The 19,549-nt window shown below is 39.7% G+C and overlaps 1 protein-coding gene across 5 annotated transcripts in view; it reads right to left on the minus strand.

Moving 5' to 3' along the window:
* Nucleotides 1-378: 378 nt before the first annotated feature.
* Nucleotides 379-19,549, minus strand: part of sacs (sacsin molecular chaperone) — a 31,661-nt gene continuing 12,490 nt past the window's right edge. For 3 of the 5 annotated variants that reach the window (XM_078929891.1, XM_078929893.1, XM_078929892.1), the window contains 3 exons: nt 18,949-19,040; nt 13,841-13,867; nt 379-13,192 (listed from right to left, as the gene is read on the minus strand). In XM_078929891.1, the coding sequence (XP_078786017.1) occupies nt 1,641-13,192; nt 13,841-13,867; nt 18,949-19,040 (11,671 nt within the window). In that variant the 3' untranslated portion in view covers nt 379-1,640. The remainder of the gene's footprint in view (nt 13,193-13,840; nt 13,868-18,948; nt 19,041-19,549) is intronic. The other 2 variants (XM_011482872.4, XM_004075895.5) reach the window with 1 other exon arrangement.

The following is a 19,549-nucleotide window of genomic DNA, read 5'->3' on the forward strand; positions in this document are numbered from 1 at the left end:
AACAAATATTTTGTAGAGGTTGATGCAAACCGGATCTTCCAACGCCACCTAGTGGGGGAACTCTGCAGATGCTAAAAAATTGGAATTTGGTGCAGTAAAAAGTGGGTTTCTCATTTTAAGAAAAACTCTAACAATTAAAATAAAGAATAAATGTTGCATATTGTGTATCTTTCTGTATCTGGTTATAGAGATGCAGAAACACCACTAATGGATTTTTTTTATTAAAAAAATAGGTAATTTAGTATTTGATCTAAGCATTTTAATCATTTTTTTTCCTAACAAAAAGTATTACATCAAACAAAAATCTATTTTGTAATGTGTCTTTAACCCTTTTATGCTCTAAATGTTTCATCTGTTCCATCTCGATACACAAGGTGATTCAGCTTTGTAAGAGAATTTATTAGGCCTTACTGCCCCCCACTGTTTATCAACATGAATGCTGTTCCAGGACATAAACCCCACCAGGCTACTTCCATCTGCAGAGGACACATTTGAAGCCATGTTTCCGTTTGAATGGCATGAACCATTCACAAATAGTTGAAATCAAAGGTGGTCAAAGAAGGGAAAAAGCATTAATTTCATAATCTGGTGCTTTCTCGTGTTTCCTTAACCCTTGTGCTATCTCAGATGACTCCACCCTTACATTGACGTGTTCTCCCTACCATGACAAAGGTGGATGAAGGTGGAAAGATTTCATGTAATCCATGGACACCAGTACAGATCACAAATCATTGAAGAAAAAAGGTTCAGTGCACTGTCTAGTGGGTCTAGATGACCCAACTCCCAATGTTAAAGTGCCTAGGATAGTACAAGGGTTAAACAAAAAAAGTGCAAATTAAACAGGAAATATGTAGATATAATTTTAGGATGTCAAAACCTACATGTTGGGGGAAATCCCCAAAACACAAATTCCACATTGTATGGGTATTTATCACAATGCCAAACAAGAGTTATTTTCAATATCATAAAAAAAACTACAGTTTAATCCCACTTTTACAACACCTGCTGCCAAATAAAATACATTTGTTTCCCCTCACAGTTGAATTTTTCCAATTGGCAGGATGTCGAGTGCTACGAGTGAGAATACACAAGAAGTCGGAAGAGTGCATAAATAAGCCAAGTTACAGGAAACGCTGACAGAAATGATAGAGTGAAAACAACCAGAAAAGTACAAAAATGGACATAAAAAAAACATGATTAAATTTTTCTAGATTCTCTGAGCTTTAGCAAATAAGGACACATCGCATGAGAATAAACTTTTAAATCTACTTCATGTAAAGCACATCCTTTGATTAAACTCTGGTTTTCCGTAGCAAGAAAATATATTCCTTTTTTTATCTTTTAAATACAAAAGATAAAGTAAAAATGCAGCATATTTTGAATGTCGCTCAAAGCTAATACAGTCAACTTGGTAACCAAAATCAGCTGCAGCTTTTGAATGTACAGCTTATGCAGAAATGTGGCCTAACTTTTTATGGGAGCCATACAATTATTACTGTGCATGAACCCGGGCCTCATGAACCCAGATAGAATCTGCATATGTATCATAAGCTGCCAGCTGGGTACTTCATGATTTGCATCACAGTTTTTTGTATTTTTTTTGAAAATCCTTCGGTGAGTGTTGAAGTTTCACAACAAGATCACATTTTATGCTGCACAAATGTCTCAAGCTTGATGATAATGCGTGCGGTACACTCCATCACTCTCATTGCCACCTCAGATGTGTACCTGTCATTGGGTATTTGTGGAAATGGCAGGAGATCCGGGTAGCGAGTTCTTAAGCTATCCACACCGTATCCCTCCAAGATCTGAACATCACGGGCGAGCCCGGTTAACTGGGAGCTGTACTCCTCTACTTTCTGAGCCAGAGCGGTCGGCTTTACGTCTTTGTCAGACTTTCCTCTGACTGCATAATCAGCTGCTATCAATGCAAGCTTTGTTGCCAGGTAGCATTTGAAGCAAACCCACTCGTTAGCATTTTTATGAAGATCGTTGCGGGCAGCTGAGTAGTTTGCTCTGGCTTGCCTCAGCCATCTGCGTGCTTCCACTGGATTTCCAACTGTTTTGAAGGTTGGAGGTACAAAGAATCGATGAGAGTGGGATGAGCCTGCATAGCCTGTGAAATGTTCCCTGAACTGTTGCTTTTCTGACTTATGACTTGTGGCTTCTTGGTTCCATGATGAGTAAAACCTTTGAAATGAGGACTTCTCTGACTGGAAGCGGGTGGATGACGTGGAGAAAGATCTCCTGGAACTCCTGTCTGCATTTTGTTGATCAGACAGAGACTGTTTCTCCATCCTGCTGATCTCTTTCTGTAAGTGCTTGAACACTTCAGTGGCAATGTCCAGATTCTCAGCGTTCTTGTCAGGGTGCCACTTGAGGTACAAGCGACGGATTATCTTTTTCCTCTCAGTTTCAGGAAGCTTCCAAGCTTGTTCGATCACTAGGGTCACTTCTTTCAGAATCTCTGGCAGGGCGTGAAGCTTGAGCTTTCTAGGAGACTGTTTCTGGAGAGGAGGCCGGAGGTTTTCTTTTCCAGTAAAGATAGGAGGCATCATATGTAGCCCAGAGGAGCGACTGTCTGGACTTGTAGGGGTCGAGGGAGTGCTAGCATTTCGCATAGGGGTGCTTTCCTCTTGCCTTGAGAATTTGTACAAGTCAAGTGAGCTGACTATTTTGTACTCACTGTAACCAATGTCTATCTGGAAGCATTTCCCTAGGAAACTTGCATTTTCCTCTTCTTCTCTTTCTACTTCTTGAACAATGATTGCATATGTGTAGGTGGGCTGGTAGGATCCATATATGTCTCCACCCTCAGAGTCTACCAAGTAGCCCACATATTCTCCTGGATAAAATACATTCATTGGGTCCATCAGCAGTGTGTGGTGTATCTCAGCTGGTATTGGGGTTCCAGGCAGGGGCAGCTCGAGTTTTGAAGGTTCTGTTGAGTCATACTTGACACCAAGATTGTCCAACTTCTCAGTGATTCTGTAGATATCGTTGCATCCCAACATGGCAATCAGGTAGGATGTGTCAGAAATCAAGTTGTCTGTTGCAGATTTCAGTGTCATTGCAAGGGCAAGCAGAAAGTTTATGTCTCTGCTGTCTGAATGCTGGATGTAGAGGTGGATCACAGATGTTCCATATCTCTTCAGAAAAGCAAGTGTTTCGCTGCGACTGTTTGGAATAGGACTACATCCCTTAACCCTTAAAGTTGTCTGGAGCTTTTCAAAGCAGGATACTTTGAGTCCCTCACAAAGTGCTTTGCAAAGACGAATAGCCTTTTCTTCATTCACAAGGTATGCATTGTCATTTTCATGCTTCATTATTCTGATGAGACCTGTGATGAACTGCTCAGATGACAACAGCAGCTGAAGGCGCCCTTGGAGAGAGCAAAGAGCTCCAAACTGACACATTTTTGGAGCGTCCTCATCAAGTTGCTCCTCAAGAATGCTGCTCAAGAGTCTGGGTCTCAGTTTCTGTGGAAGCAGCATTATGAGTTTTGTGTGGAAGGAGTGATCCTTTCCCAGATAGCATTGGCTCATGTCCACCAGCATTTGAACTCCAACGTTACCCTGAATTCTGCTCTTGTAGTGTGGGGCATCATCAAACACCAAGCCGCTAGATTTTGCTAGCCTACCATCGTGGCTTGGCAAGTAAAATATTAAATCTCTCAGATTTTCAAGGTCTTTACGAATTTCCACGGGATCATTTTGAAGAGACTTGAACAAGCCTGACACGACTCTTTTTACACTTCTCATTTCATTTGGGTCAAGCTGCTTTCCTTCTGAATTCCGGAAAATTCTCCACAGCACTTCAACGTATTGTTTGGTTGACACGACATCTTCTGTGCCAAGAAGTTTAAAAAGCTGATGAAAGGTACCAAGTTCCAGAGGTAATTTGTACAAATAGGGCTTGAAATCAGATTCATTGTCCAAATTGATGACTACTTGCTCTGGTTTCAAAAGTTTCCATCCATCTTCAACCATAACAAAAGCAATGCCACGAAGCTGGTGACTGAAATCTCGTTTATCAGCAGTGAGGAACTCATATGTGGATCTTAGAACTTTGTTTCTCGTTTTCACCATTTCATCATCTGGATTTGCTATGTTACAGATATTTTTGCAGTTGCTTATGACTTTATCCAGAGGTGGGTCTAAGTTGACGCCCAACATGCTCAATACTTGATCAAGTTGCTCCTGCCCAGTTAGAGTGCTGCCCTCCTGATCTTTTATGCTTGAAGGCGTAGCTTTCTCAGGTAGGATTGGACAGGATGTCCAAAGCAAGTGAATGATATCTGTTTGCTTGAATTTTGGATTAACCTGAGACCCACTGAAGCGAATCAGAGGAAGTGTGCTGCTCATCTCTTGGTACTGAGTATGAAGCTTTAGGAGTTCTCTAGGAGCTCTTTCTGGACACAGGAAAGGTATCATTGAGAGCTCCTTCAAAAAAGTACCTTGAAACAGGTCTTTTCTGTCATTGAAAATGTGGTTTAAGAGGACTTCAACAATGTTTTGGACTTTTTCTTTGGACCAACCCTCTGTTTGGGCTTTGATGCTGACCTCTTTTGCAAACTGAAGGACTTGCTGCTGGGTGACATCATGCTTGAGACCAATATTTCTCAGAAAGATGATCCATGAGGTCATCAACAGGGTTCCGTTCTTGGGTTTTGTCAGTTGCTCTATTTTCTTGAAAAACTCACTTGGGATGAATGACTTTGAAGGCAGCATTACTTCAAAAACCTTCACTGTTTGATCAAAGAAAAACTTGACAGGCCTCAGTCTGTTTGAGTGGTCATGGATGAATGACAACCCTTCCAATTTTTCATACAGCTGCTCCTTCATTGCACAGGATTCTTCCATTGAAAGAAGTCTCTCTTTCAAATAGACAATGTGCTCAACTTTGGCATCAGAAGAAAGACTGTCAAACTTTGGCAGTAGGTGATGAAGATAGATTTCAATATCATCTATTGGCATGCAACCGAGAAACGTGTACAGCTCTTTCAGTTGTGGAATGTCAGCAAGAAAGGAAGAAGAGGGTGTGTGAGCCCATTTCTCTATGTCTGCAGTTGGAGGACTTTTTTCCAGAACATAGTTTGCCCCATAGCTTGCAATGCTGATATATCTTCCACTGACTGATTTAAAGCAGGGGAGAAGTTTTAGACTTTGTGCATCTTGTTGTGTGAGACTGACCAAGTTGCAGTTAAAATACAAAAGCAGGGCCTCAAAGTCTTTGTCAGTCAGATTTGCTGTTTTGAATGCAGACATCTGGATCATGTACTCTGTTGCTTTTAAAATACTTGATGGATTTTCAATGTTGGCTGTATGTTGTGTCAGAAAATGCATGATCTGATTGTCTTTGACACATATTTTGTTCACTGCAAGCTGAATACACCCTGCCTTCATTAGTGTGTGAAAAACTTTGTCGTTTTGGCCCTGTGGAAATATGGCGATGTTCATCAAGCTAAGAGGTAGCAGCATGTCATGATCTGGAACAACAATCTTGTCTCTTGCAATGAACTTGAGTCCAGGTAACAAAGCCCAGTCTTTTAGAATGTCCACCATTGTGTCAAAGCTGGGCTTAATGTCCACCTGATCTTCCTTGACAGCTATATTCTCACTGAGGAAGTTCCAGACATTCTTTAACCAAGAGTCATTTGCAAAAGTATCTCTCCATTTTACAGGAACTCTTGTATGATACTCTCTTGGAAGAACAGATCCCAGCAGATCACCAAAACTGCTGATGTCAAAGTTCTTTGCAACCTGAGCTTTCAACAGGACATTGCAATACTTCAGGTACAATGTATTCATGAACATTTCTTTCCTTGATGATATTAGTTCATGATGTGTTGTGAGGAACTTTGGTCTATTGGAATCAAAAACCTGAAGCATACCGTCCATTGTTATCAGAAGAGGTAAGCCCTCGATTTTGACTTCACCCTCTTCTATGTCTGTAAAACAGTAGTCCACAAGAAGCTTTAAGCTATGTAGTAGTCTATAGTTTGATTGCTGGAGGCGACAAGGGAGTTTTCCAACGTGACATGAAGTATCTGGAGAAGAGAAAGTTTGAAGAAAGTTGCGGACATCGGTTGGTGTCACATAACTTACGGGGATCCCTGCATCCTCCAAACAAAAGTAGATATTTGATGTCTCATCACAGCTGTGAATCAGGTTGAAGCCAATGTCAAGAAGTAATGTTTTCAGCCTGTACACATTTTCTGCCACAGACTTTCGTGAAGTTATGTTGTACTCTGTGTTTTTTAAGTGCTGAAGTTCATCTTGCAACAAATTATCAAAAAAGGCTCTTCCTTTGTTTGCAGTTGAAGTATTCACCCATGAAATGTAAACAACAGAGTGCATCTCGGAGTTGTCCAGTTGTGTGGTTCTGACAACAGGAAGCAAACGCTTAAGATCAGCATGGATACAGCTGTAGATTGCTTTAACCAGGCAGTACCAGTCTGGCTGTGTTTCAAGTCGGTTGGCCGGAAAGAAAAACAGATATTTCCGCAAGGTATCTTTGACAGCATGAAGTGGAGTTCCCTGTAGCATTGTCATGGTGGGATCTGGACCTGGGAAGTATCGACGCTTTAGCTGAATCAGGAGTTCAACATAAGCTGGGGCTATTAGTGATGTCATCAGGGTGTTATTCCAGTCACTCCTTACCCCAACTCCATTATCATCTCTCCACAAATTTCTTCTGGCTGAGTCGAGAGCAAAATGTCCATTGACGTGAAAAGGCAAACCAGTCTCTAGTGAAAGAGGCAAAAAGCAGAAAGCTCTGTGGGGTTTCTTGTAGTTGTGGCTTAGGCATGCAGCCACGCCTCCACGTGGAAACAGAGTTATATCATCATTTTTGTGAGCTGATATTATGCTTTTTGAGACAGTTTCCATATCTGAAAACCCAGATCTGTTGCAGATCACCCATGTAGTTAAATTTCCATCAGTGTCCTCAATATCCATGGAGTAGCTTATTTGCTGGACTGGAATAGCAGTAAGCTGTTTCTTTTTGGTCACACTATCAAGGACAGAGGCATGAAACTGTTTGCGTTTCAGCCGATCACCATCTGTTATTTTGGCAGTCACAGAATACAGCACTTTTAGATCACCAGATGATTTATCAATTTCACAAATTGATATTTTCTCCATATGATTGAGAAACATGAGGAGCTCTGCACCATCTGTTTTGAGCTTATCCAAAAGGTTATGTACCATTCTGTCAGATGCGGGAACAGAACTTATCTCTGATGTCTTTGCCATTTCTACAGTTCGAATGGGGAATCTGAACATTGTGCTGCGTTCCAACTTGAAATGATCTCCCAAGTAGAGATTTAGAACGTCCGAAAATTGGGATCGGAAGTCTGAATCCAAGTCTCTGAACATTCTTCCAGGACTGGTAGATGTAGCTCCTGGTGCATATTGTGCATGTGGATCGAAGATGCATAGAATGTCATTATTTGAGACAAAGGAGGGGCAGTCAGTTATATGATACACAGAGTTGAATCCTATTCCATACTGACCAGTTTTGCCTGGGTTAGCTTCTTTTGTTCCTCTCCCTAGGTTTTGAATACCACGAACATCATCTTCTGTAAATGGTTGATTATTATACACACAGAGGGCAGGGCCTTGCATTGGGACCCATTTATCATCAAATATTCTATCTGTGGGATGTGTCCTTGAATCAAACACAAAGAAGATCTCTGTGGCTTTTGCATCATCAGCATTTTGAAGTAACTCTTTAAGCATTTCTTTCTCTGAGGGATACGCTTTGAGAATGCTTTTGATTCTACTGGTAAGCTTCTCTTTCTGTCCAAACTCACTGCCAAGTGTCGTGAAGCAAACATTTGAGGCATATCTCTCCAATGCCTTGTGACGTTTTGGGATAGTACCTAGTTTCACAGCAACCTCTCTTGGAATGTCGCTGTGACAGTATTTCACTGAAGAATCTCTGACTTTGATCCAAGGGCAGTCATTATAGCATAGGGACTTTGATGGCTGTAAGGTCAGGTTGGAGTCTGGTAACAGAATGCCACCATAATTTGCTTGGCAGTACTCTTGGTTTTTATCTCGAATCAAACTCCATATTCCTTCACTTATGATTCTGCGACACAGCTGGAAGTTTTCCTCAGTTAGTGCCCTCCTTCCGCACTCTTGCCTCACAGTTTCAAGAACTGTAGAAAAATCTTCAACCGTGAAATTGGGTTGTACACCAACATTTTCAAAAAGCTCACGGCAACTGTTTCTGTATTTGTTGGGAAGCTGATAAAGATGGGGAGCTACATCAAAGTTGAGATGGAATGCAACTTTAGAGGGACTGACATACGTGTTCTCTACCAAGATGGAATTAAAGGCTTTTAGTTCCTCAGTTATCAGATCTTTTGCATTTTCATCCTGAAACATTTCCTCATGAAGATATTTGTAGCAGGCATTTGTTATGTTTTCTTGATACAAAGTGACACCATCAAATGACTGGGACAGTTTCTTCAACTGACTGATAACCAGCGCAACAGAGGGTTTCCTTATCAGACCAAGACCATCTTTCACAGCCAAGGACATGGCACCACAACCTTTAAAGGATGGAGAATTTTCATTCAAGATTGGTTTCATCAGACACACTGTGTCTTGATGCTCGGTGGTGAAGACCTCTCTTGGAGAAAACATTGTCGCTGGGGAAAAACTGTTCCCATGCCATGGTAAAGAGAAACCTGCAGGTCTTGTCAAAAATGGAAGAAACTTAATGTCCTGTAGAGTCTCTAAATGCTCACTTGCTTCTGGATCCTTCATCTTCAGTTTCTCATCAACAAGACTAAGAAGTACACTGCTTCGAAAGCATGCAGCAGCATGGTCACTTTCATTAAGTTCAATAACAGAATGAGCTCGCTCAATCAAATCCTCCCAGGACAAATCATCTTTAACCATGCCCAACTGCACAAGCTTTACTAAACACACAGGGTTTACATAATCTTTGGAACTCTCATCAGGAAACCTTCCATCATCAGGGTTGTAGAGTTTAGCAACTCTTCCTTCTGGATGAATGAGTTTACAAGGCAAAACCAGTTCCTTCGTGGGACCAGAACATGGTATACAAGGAGTAACCCTTAGGATAGAGGCAAAATCTTCCAGCTTCTCATTCAGCACATAATGCATTAGGGGATCGCGAAGATCTGTGTCAATTTCCTGGATGTGAGGGAAAAAGACTTGAGAAAAGAATTTTCTCTCTGACAAAGTTTTTTCCAGTAATTTTCCTTTACATCCAGCATCTTCAAATCCTTCCTTCACCCAATCAGGAAGCTCAACCGCACAGAGATTCTGTGAACCAGTCTTCTTGAGGTACTTCAAGAAGATCTTGAAAGCAGCAGGACCAATGTCTGGTCTGCAGAGCAAGGAGTCATCAAGAAACCTTACATATTTGATTGACACCCAGGTTTTGCCATCTGAAAAAAATCTGGACTGCTCACTGTCCCCTCCTTTGGATATTTCTTGGTAAACACCCTGGCTGACAAGCGTGAAGTCATCATGTACCTGACCTGGATCTGGCCATGCTCCATAGTAGTTATACTCAAGCAGTTCTCCACTTTCTGCCATTGAACGCAGCATTGAGAGTGCTGCTAAATAGGCCTGTACAATGACATGTCTCATGAACACGGAATTCCATTGTCCTTTGGTATCAGTCTTCCAGATCTCTTTGCGGTTGGAGGTAACAGCAAAGCACCCATTAATGTGAACCGGCAGGCCTGTTTTGATTCTGAGAGGTAAGTAACAGAATACCTCTCCAATTGGGTTGGGATTTGTCTTAACAGTCCATTTTCGATTCTCCTCCTCTGACAGAAGAACAGCCACTCCTCCACAAGGCACTAGTCCAAGCCTTTTGCCACTATCACCAAGTGAAAACTTGAGTGCCTCACTTCCATCCATGCATGAGCAAATGAGCCAGCTGGTTACCTCAACAGCTCTTTGTGGCATTTCATCAGTGAGTCTTCTTGTTTGAACACCTTTGGCTGCCATCTCAAAGTATTGGTTGGGGTCCTCCTCTGAACCCCTGAACAGAGGAGAGTGAAGATCAACAATGCGCTTGAACACATTGTGAAACTCCTCCACAACGACTCTTATGATGCAGCCAGACTTGGGGAAATCAGCTGGTATCTTATTAGTGCTTGCCACTTTCTTCATGAGCTTTGCTGCAGATTTCAGGATACTCAAAGGTCCATATGAGGCCTTTGATGACCAGACGCTCTTGTTTATCGTGACAACATCTTGAGCTCCAGCTGGATTTGGTTCCTCATATTTAAGGTATTTCAAGATCATACATCCAACATGCTGAGTAAACAAGATGAAACGGTGGCCACAAATGCTGAACTCATCTACCAGAGAATAGATGTCTGTAGTATTGTAGTACAGACTACTAATTTCACTAACTGCTGCCTCTTGCTCTGTTCTAAATGGAAGTCTGAACAGAGTACCATTGAATTTGTATGGGGAGTCTTGAGCTAAAGGAAGCTGACAGTTGAAGACATTGATGAAAGGTTTGAACTGGTTGGGGAATTTTCTAAGCCTCTTCTGCTGTTTGCTCCAGTTGATTTTTATCCCTGGGTTAGACCTGTCTCTGATATGTTTGCTGATGTGATTGATGTTTGGATCAAACATGATCATGAACTCCCTGCTCATAATGATAGGGATATCAGTTATGTGATAGACAGAGTTGAAACCCAAGCCAAACTTGCCAACTTTGTCAGCTTCACATCTCTTGATTGAGCCACCTAATCTAGTGATGTTCAGAAAGTCTGTGTCTGTAAATACAGCGTTGTTGAAAGACCACAAGGACGGTCCATGACAAACAATCATACCAGGGTCCAAGAGGTTCTCTCGAATGTCAAGGTTTTTTCTCATATCAATGAGAAAACTGCACTCTGTTGCACTTGCATCATCTGCATTTTGAAGGAGCTCTTTAAAAATATCTGCTACAGATGGATACTCTTCCAGGATATTCTTTATCCTTACTGTTAGAGGTTCTTGTTGGCCAGATTGTTCAAAGCCAAGATTCTCTGGGTTTATCAGCCTTGTGCTTAAACATGGCACCTTTAGCCACTCTGCTGTTTTCATAGGGATCTCATCATGGACTAAGATTATTGGTTCAGAGCCATCTTCAAGTAAGTCATTCAGATCATCCACTTTGATGTCACAGTAGGTGCATTCATGAATGGGTTTCATCGCCAACTTACTTGGATCTTTGTAACAAAGAATGGGCACATGCATACTGGTGTCTACTGGTGTTTGGGTATTGTACAGCCATCTCAGGATGTTAATCAAGAGCAGAATGTCATGTTTGCTTTCTTCTTTGGTCATCTCTTCTTCACACCTTTGTCGGATTGTAGCAATGACATCAAACACATGGTTTGGGACAACCTCCTCAACTGAACCACAAAACTTAAAAAGCTTTTGAAATTTTCTCATTGTTTTGGGCAGCGAGTACAGGTATGGTTGCAAGTCAAGATCAGCAAGGGGTTTTAGGACCGTCTGGCTTGGTGATGAGAAAGTCTTGCCTGTCCACACCCAATCGAAAGATAATGATTTCATTGCTTCTCTCGCATCCTCAAGATGAGCCTGCATGAAACTGTAAATCTCAAACAAGATCTGCTGGAACTGATACCAGTCTTCTGTAGTAAATGCTTGTGATTTGTGCCAGTCATTTACAGCTTTCAAGTGCTGCAATACTTGATCTACTTGTGGTTCTATATTTAGTTTAAGTGACTTTTTTAGACCTGCAGATGTGTGTTCAACCACTGCAACTGATGATCCCACAAGCACTGCATGTGATAACTCGCACATCTCAGACAAAGAGGAGATATTCAGAGTATCTCCAACCCAAGCAAGGGATTTAGGGTAAGTCGGGGGTCTTTCTTTACAGACAGGCACCCATTTCAGTTTTAGCAAAGATGCTTGAGTATCAGCTGTCTTAATCAGCTTTGTTTGTTTATTTAGTATTTGCAGGAGTGTTTTTGCCTTTTTAGTTATGGAGTCCCAGTCTGGATCTTCACTGCTTTGTAACTCCTCTATCTTCTTTGCCACTTTAAGAGCATCTTTTTCATTCAACTGTACTTCGTTTTTAAGTCCAAGTTGTCTGAGTGAATGAAGAATATCGGGGGATGATGTAAAGACATTTGTGGGAAATCTGGTTTTCTCTTCCATGTAGAACAGGTGTTGTAGAATTTCCAGCTCTGGATCAAAAAGATCGGAAGCTTTGACTGACTTTCCACATGGCATATGAATGAATTTTAGTGTTGAAAGCCATCCTATAACACATGAGTTTTCATTCTTGAGAAATGCCAAATGTTTAAGAGCCCACAACATGATCTTTGTTGTTTCATCTTTTGTGTAGAACCCTGTCTCCATGTCTTGAATAATCATTTTCAAACACTCTGTTGTTTTCAGTTGTTCGACATTTAGCATCTTGAAAAGACGAATGGATTCCTCATCACTGCAAGCCACAAGACTTTGGGACAGTTTCACGTCAGGTGGGTATTTGGCTCTGTGATGTAACGCTCGGGCTCCTCTTAACGAGGTAAATACAGGGGAGCCCTCTCTAAATCCCCCCACTTTGTCAAAGATGGAGAGATCAAGCAACGTATGTTTTTCTTTCTCAGTGATGTCGGGCAGCCCTGCAAGATAGTTTCTGAGAGCAGTTTTCTCTTTGTCTGAAAGTGAAGAAACTTGGCTTGAGAGTCGTTGTGTTGATTGTCGACCCATAATTTGTAAAAGAATACTAGGGGAGCATGGGTGTATATACTTCTTAAGCAGGGGGTGCTGCAAACACGGATCCATCTTTTTCATTGCAACTCCTCCAAGCTTTTCCACAACTTCAAGAAGGTTTTCGGAAAATGGGGCTTGTTTATCATCTATTAGAATTATGGGCGATGGACTTTTGAGGCGTAGAAGAGTGATGTTGTTCATACTCTCATCAAGTGGCACAAGAGGGATCAAAGGCATGTCTTCAAATGTATATAGGTCATCGGCAAAATGTATGTATAGATGTCTCCAAATCATCTTTAACCAGGAAACTGTAGGGTGCTTCAGCTCTCCGTTTCCAGGTTCCCATTTAACACTGAATTCTCTTGTTGTCCAAGCTGTTGACAGGATTTCTTTGATAAGTCGTGCAGATCTTTCAGGGTTCAGCTCCTGTAGCTGAGTGCAGGGTCTTCCTGTTGCAATGACAAGAAGATTTTAAATCAGTCTCATTTATTAGTACTGATACTCATCACTATTGATAAATAGACTTCAAGGAAAATTTGCATCAACTTAAAGCAGCAATGTGATGCAGAGTGAATGAAATTAATTCAGTTTAAAATCTAAAATTTAAATAAAGATTTTTATTGAGGTTTTTTTTCTCAAAAAATATCCAGTGAAGTGGGGTTAGAATAAAAACAGATTTATAGAAGAACATCACACATGGAAGCCTTTAAACATTTTTATGTTAAAAGAAAACATACATGCAAACAGAGAATTCAAATGGAAATACAAAAATATGCTCCAAATATTTGCAATGCAAGTCATGCAAACACATCGGCACAAATCTCAACAATCCCAGTTTTAGTACTAAATTATATTTATGTCATTATTTTAACATTAGGAAAGCAGCTCTTGCAAGCTGTATGTTAGTAACTAAAAGCTGACCATCATTATGTGATGAATCTTAGTAGGTTTCAAAAAGTGTTACTTATTGTGTCTTTTAAAAATGAAATGGCAGAGTTTAGGTCCAATTAGTTTAATGTGGGGAATCTTTTCAGGTGGGTGTCATATGTATTTAGTTAATAACAAAGAAGACGTATGAAACGTTTTTGAATACTTGCCTGAGCACCCCCAAAGAAACCTTTGCACTGTAATTGAAACAACACATTCAAAGACATTCTTAATTATTAAATGTAAGATGCAAAACTCTAAAAATAATGTTGGAAAAACTTTTTTTGTCCATAAAAATTAAAAGCATGTGTCAAATTTCAGTTTTTTTACTATCTGCTATATATAGCAGATAATATATTCTTTCTAAATAGTAATTTATTTTTTGAAATCTTTTTAACTGATTGTACCAGAGTAACTACAATTCTTGAACAATTATAGGATCACAACATGCTTGATACATTTTCAATAAAAAAGACTAACATTATTTTCATGAGTATGTCATCGATTTTATATCAATTGTAGCTCCACAAAAAGTGAACACGCTGAAGTTTTATTCATTTTTCTTCTGTCTTAATCAAAAATCTAACTTTAACAAAAATATTTTGTTTCTTTTTTGGGTAAATAAATAGTTTCAATTAAGTTTAAATGTGTCTTTTAGCCTCTTCACCATAATCCTGTTTCTTTTATTTTGCTATTACTGAAATTGAGTTTCTCCTTCAATACAGACATTATTAGAAAACTGTTTCAGTTAGAAAGACTACATGGACCAAACATTGGAATGTCTGGCTGGTAATAATAAACACAAACCTTAAAGGCGAACTAAACTGTTAACCTGTGATGCTGGACAGGCTTTACATCACTGAGCTTTATCCTTTTGTTCCCTTTAGGTGACACCGGAGTCCGAGGGAAGCTACACCATTAAACACGAACTTAAGCTGTTATTTTTGTGGGAACTGAGAGACTTTATGAGCTACGTCAGAACAAGAAAGTGAGGATGGTAAGAACTTCTGATTGGTCAGACAGATAACGTATGATCAGGCCTCCAAAAATGATTGGCGGAGAAACTTGAAGGGGCAGGACTTATCCAAAAATAGAATAAATGGCTGTAACGTCATTCTTATCAAAGTGTCTTTAATAGAATCAAATGAACACAAAGAAAACAGACTTTTATGATCTTTCATATTGATAACTACTAAATGTTTCGTCAGGGCATGTTTGTGTGAACACAGAGCTGATATCCTGGCAATGCTAAATGTTTTTAGACAATTAAAAATTAGTCATTTCCACGGTACGCCTGACCCTCCTTCTAGGCACACTAATGTACCGCGGCACACTGGTTGACAAGCACTGCTCTAGTTGTTCTGGTATTCTTTTCTTTAATGTTATACCTGTTGACTTTTCAAAGGAAGCAACCTTTCATGACATAAGTAACTGTTTGCCCCTTTCAGACCAGTGTCAATACTGCTGCTTTCCTAAAACGTATTCATTTCAGCATCTTTTAACAGGGATTTTAATTTTTTTACCAGTACTGAATTACTTTCCAATGCTACACATTTCTGCCAGGGCAGATTGGCCAAATCAGGTCACATTTTTTTCTAACTGGCAGGGCTGGTACTGCTGCTTATTTTTTATAAAAGCATCTTCTTTTCTGGCAGCATATTGTAGAATACAGACAAGCTGAGTACCACCTGTACGCCAACGGCAAATGAGGCATTTTAATATGTGATGATCTGGGACTGTTTTGATTATTAGGCTAAACTAATTAGAAAGAGCAGAAATGTAAAAAAAAAAAAGACATCTATTACCAAAATCTTCTCAGTAAACAGGACTGGTTCATGGTGTCAGCAAGAATGCGTCCAGCTGACGTCAACTGAACGTTTGGCCTACACCAGCTTAGTCTGCTCATTTGACTGAGTCATACAAAACACCCTCCTGCAAAACCGAGCCCTGATTTTCTCCCCTTTTATGGAATTTCGTAAAAGCAATGATGTCATATTTACTAAATACCTGACATAGCTGCAGATTATAATTAGTGAGTTAATCATTGATTGTATAGGAGAACTGGACCGAGTGAGTGCAACATCACTCATAAAAAACAACTGACTTACAGCTCCTACGAAATGATGTCATTGCAGTCACTATTTTTTCAAGATACAGATATCGCCATTCGGAACCAAATGCTGTTAGTAAGGAGGAATAAGTCTGAGTCAATATTTTTATGGCAACTTATTACCAATCAAGAGTGAGCTTATTAGAAGTCCACACCCTTTCCTCTAAAAGTGGGCTTAAGAGCATCTGTCAATTCAATGTTCGAGGAGGGGACCAGTTTATAACTTGAATAACTTGCAACAAAGAAATAATATGAGATACAATTAGGATTACCAAAAATCTAATAAAAAAGTATCAAAGCAAGAATGGCTATTCTGACAAAGAGAATGACTAAGTATTAATTGTTTATTACTCTATTAGTCTATGGGTGATGTTAACTGCTCACCATTGATATGGTAATTGCCCCCAGTACCATTGCTCATTCCCCTCCGGGAATCGAACCCTGGTTTCCTGCATGGTAGCTTCCCACCTTACCAACCGAGCTACCCAGCCGCTAAATGTTATGTCAATGTACAGACGCGATGAGAGGGACTAAGGCGTGGCACTCTGCCGCCAGTGTTTTTCACAATGTTTCCAGAGTTCAAATATCTGACTAATGCCGGACAGCAAGTCTTTGAACTAGGCCACAGTGAGAGGAAAGTACTGCCTTAAAGTGGAGCAAATGCTTGTTGAAGACTTTGTAGAGCTCTTCAGAATAAAAAAAACTTGATCTTTCAGCATCACCCGTGTCTTCTATCATATAGCAATGATGATTGCTCCTCCCACATGTGGCAGGAGCGGCAGAACACACTTTTTGCCAAGTACCAAGCAGTGAATTTATCCCATGTCAAAACAAAGCCGGCGTGCATATAGGCAAATTTGACGCACAAATTGCATTTGGTGTGAATGTAGCTACAAGAGTGTAACGATTAATCAATCAATTGATTATTGTTATCAAACCAGATCAATCTGTCTGAAGAGATTTGTTAATGAAATTGAAAATCGACCGATACCATTTTCAAATAATTTCAAAATGAAATAAATTTATTATAATCAATATTGGCAAATACCATTTGGATTAAGACAACACACAGGATGACGGCAAAAAATTAACAGTCCATTATTACAGTCCAATGTGACTGTCATCACAGAGTGTGCTATAAATGTTATAATAATTTTCCCTTTGGATTACCTTGATATTAAAAAACACAACAGTTTGCTAAACTTTAGGAAACTAAAATGTGAATGGATTTAACATACTTGTTTGTAAACATATTTAATTTACACTTGATTGATCTAGCAAGAAATACAAAGAATCTGGAGAACCTCACCAGCGCTGTTCAGGAACCAGATATTTATTTCTGAGTCACACTGATTAAAAGTTTTGGCTAAAGATGTGTTGGATCCATCTCAGGTCAGTGAATTGGATATAATGAAATCATTCAAAATGAACTAATGTCGACTATTAATTGGATTGGTAACAACTAATTATGAAATGAATCGAATCATTAAAATGAATTATAGTAGCTATGTTCCCACAATACTAAACATTGAAATTAGACATCCCTGTTTCGCAAATTGAGTTTGATGTAAATGCTGCCTAAGACAGCGTATTATAAATATATAAACTCCAGGATACAACTTAAGTGAAAACAATTTGAAAAGAAGAGATGTCATGAGTCTCATCAAAGAGAAAGAAAGTAAATTTGCTTCATTTTTTAGTTAACAAAATACTTCAATTAACCTACAGAATGGTTAAAAAGGTAACTGTTCCTTGCAGATTTTACAGTATTTTTCATAAAGAAACAGTTTTGAGGAAAAACATTTTTGCATCACTTAAACAGAGTGGCCTCCAATGGGATGATGACACTGGATATTTTGAGCAGCTTTCCCCCCTGTTTCTTCGTCTCCTCCTCCGATGCAATTAAACTCATGCTACCCACCTGGTTCCCTCTATATTTTGTCCTTGGTGTCTTTATTTCATCCCTACTTCATAGCAGTTTTCCTGCTCTGTTTCCCAAGTCCAGGTGGCTAACCATGCTTCTGCCCTCAGCCGTGTTCCAGCCTAAGCCCTAACCCCAATTCAGTTCCTTCCTTGAATCCGTCAAGACCAAGCTATTCTGTTTTGTTTCTACCTAGCTATTTTCCAAGTCAACAGCAAGATATTCATTTTACTATGTTCCTATCCTTGACCACACTCCAGCCAAAGCCCACGTTATAGACTCAGCTGCTCTTACGTGTCGCCAGTCAAGTTTCAGTCTATGACCCGGTCTAAAGTTACGTTCATGTTTTTATCTGGCTTTGTCACTAATAAATCAGATATTCTATCTATCCGTATTCTAAACTCGCTTTGTCTTGGTCAGGGTCATGGGGTTGCTCAAAACTATCCATGGACGGTTTGCCAGTCCATCAAATGGCCACACAACCACATACACTCATTCAAACCTAAGGGACAACTTAATATCAGCAGTTGACTTACATGGTTTTAAATTGTAGGAGTGCCAGAAGAAAAGCCACACATACATTTGGAGGAAACAGGCAAACTCCACGCAGAAAGGTCCCTGCAAGGATTTGAACCAGGGCCTACTCACTGTGAGGTGAGACTGCCAACCACTACACCACCTCACAGCCTTAACTATTGGATATTAATCAGAATTTTCCTTTTTGGTAAATTCTACCCAAAACCTCAAAAGTATAACGAATCTGGTGGACTTCACACTCTTCCAAGAGAACCTACTCTACTTCTCTTCAAACTCTCATTCTTCTTCTACTGCCATCCTCAGGAGACATAGAGCAAGCAATAAACTCTCTTTGCCTGCTAATGTGTCAGACTATGTTTATTAATCAGTATACTTACCCTTCAGAGTTACTCAACCACTGTCCTCAGTCTGTCACTCTCCTGTGCACGTGTTTCAACCAGAACAAGTAGAAACTTATTCACCTACCTGGAAATCTATGTTTACTCCAAATAACCTCTACGGAGTTTTAGAGTCTCCAGGTCATTTGAGATAGGTCCTTGTCTGATGTATTGTACTTTCCAGCTTATCACCTTCATTTTCATAAATTATTTAATTCTTACTAACCTGTATTAGATTTAGGTCTGGATCCCCCCATTTATCACTTGTGTTCTGGCAAAACACTAAACCGTAAACTCAAAATACTTTAGAAATGTATGAAATGTTTTCATTACCTCGGCTATTAGCAGCTTCCTTCAAACTGTCCATCACTGAGGGCTTTATACTTTCAAGTATGAACCGATGCTCAAGTCCTGGATATAGTACCCTTAAAAAAAAAGCAAAGTGCAAAAGGTTACATGTGAATGACGTTACAAAGTAAACTTTTAATCTATAAGTGAACAAAGCACTAAGTTTGCTAAAGAAGAGAGTCTAAAATGATGCATAGGAAACATGTTCTTTACTACCCATCCACGTTTTTTCGCATTCACTTCGCAATTAATTTCAGCATTGCATTCCTGTTTATGTTAAAAATGCATTACTAAAACTGTTAAACACTACTTTTTCAAAAAGGTTTAAAATATCCTATTTTGTGCGATCCTATTCTGGATGTTGTTCTTCATTTGAAAGGTTTTTTTTTTTTTTATCTCTCAGTGAATACATTGCACTTTAGGTCCTAAGAATAGCACAGTCAAACTGAAGTCCAACAGTCCAGAGATCAGTTGTCACACCTGCAGTTTTATTGTTACAATGAAATAAGACCAAATCTGTGAGTCACCAAAGTAACCTGCATCATATGGTGGGTGAGCATGGGTGACCACCTCTTCAATCTAAGAA

This window comes from Oryzias latipes, chromosome 13 (assembly GCF_053564925.1).
Source record: "Oryzias latipes strain Hd-rR chromosome 13, Olatipes_Hd-rR_3.1".
Lineage (NCBI taxonomy): Eukaryota > Metazoa > Chordata > Actinopteri > Beloniformes > Adrianichthyidae > Oryzias > Oryzias latipes.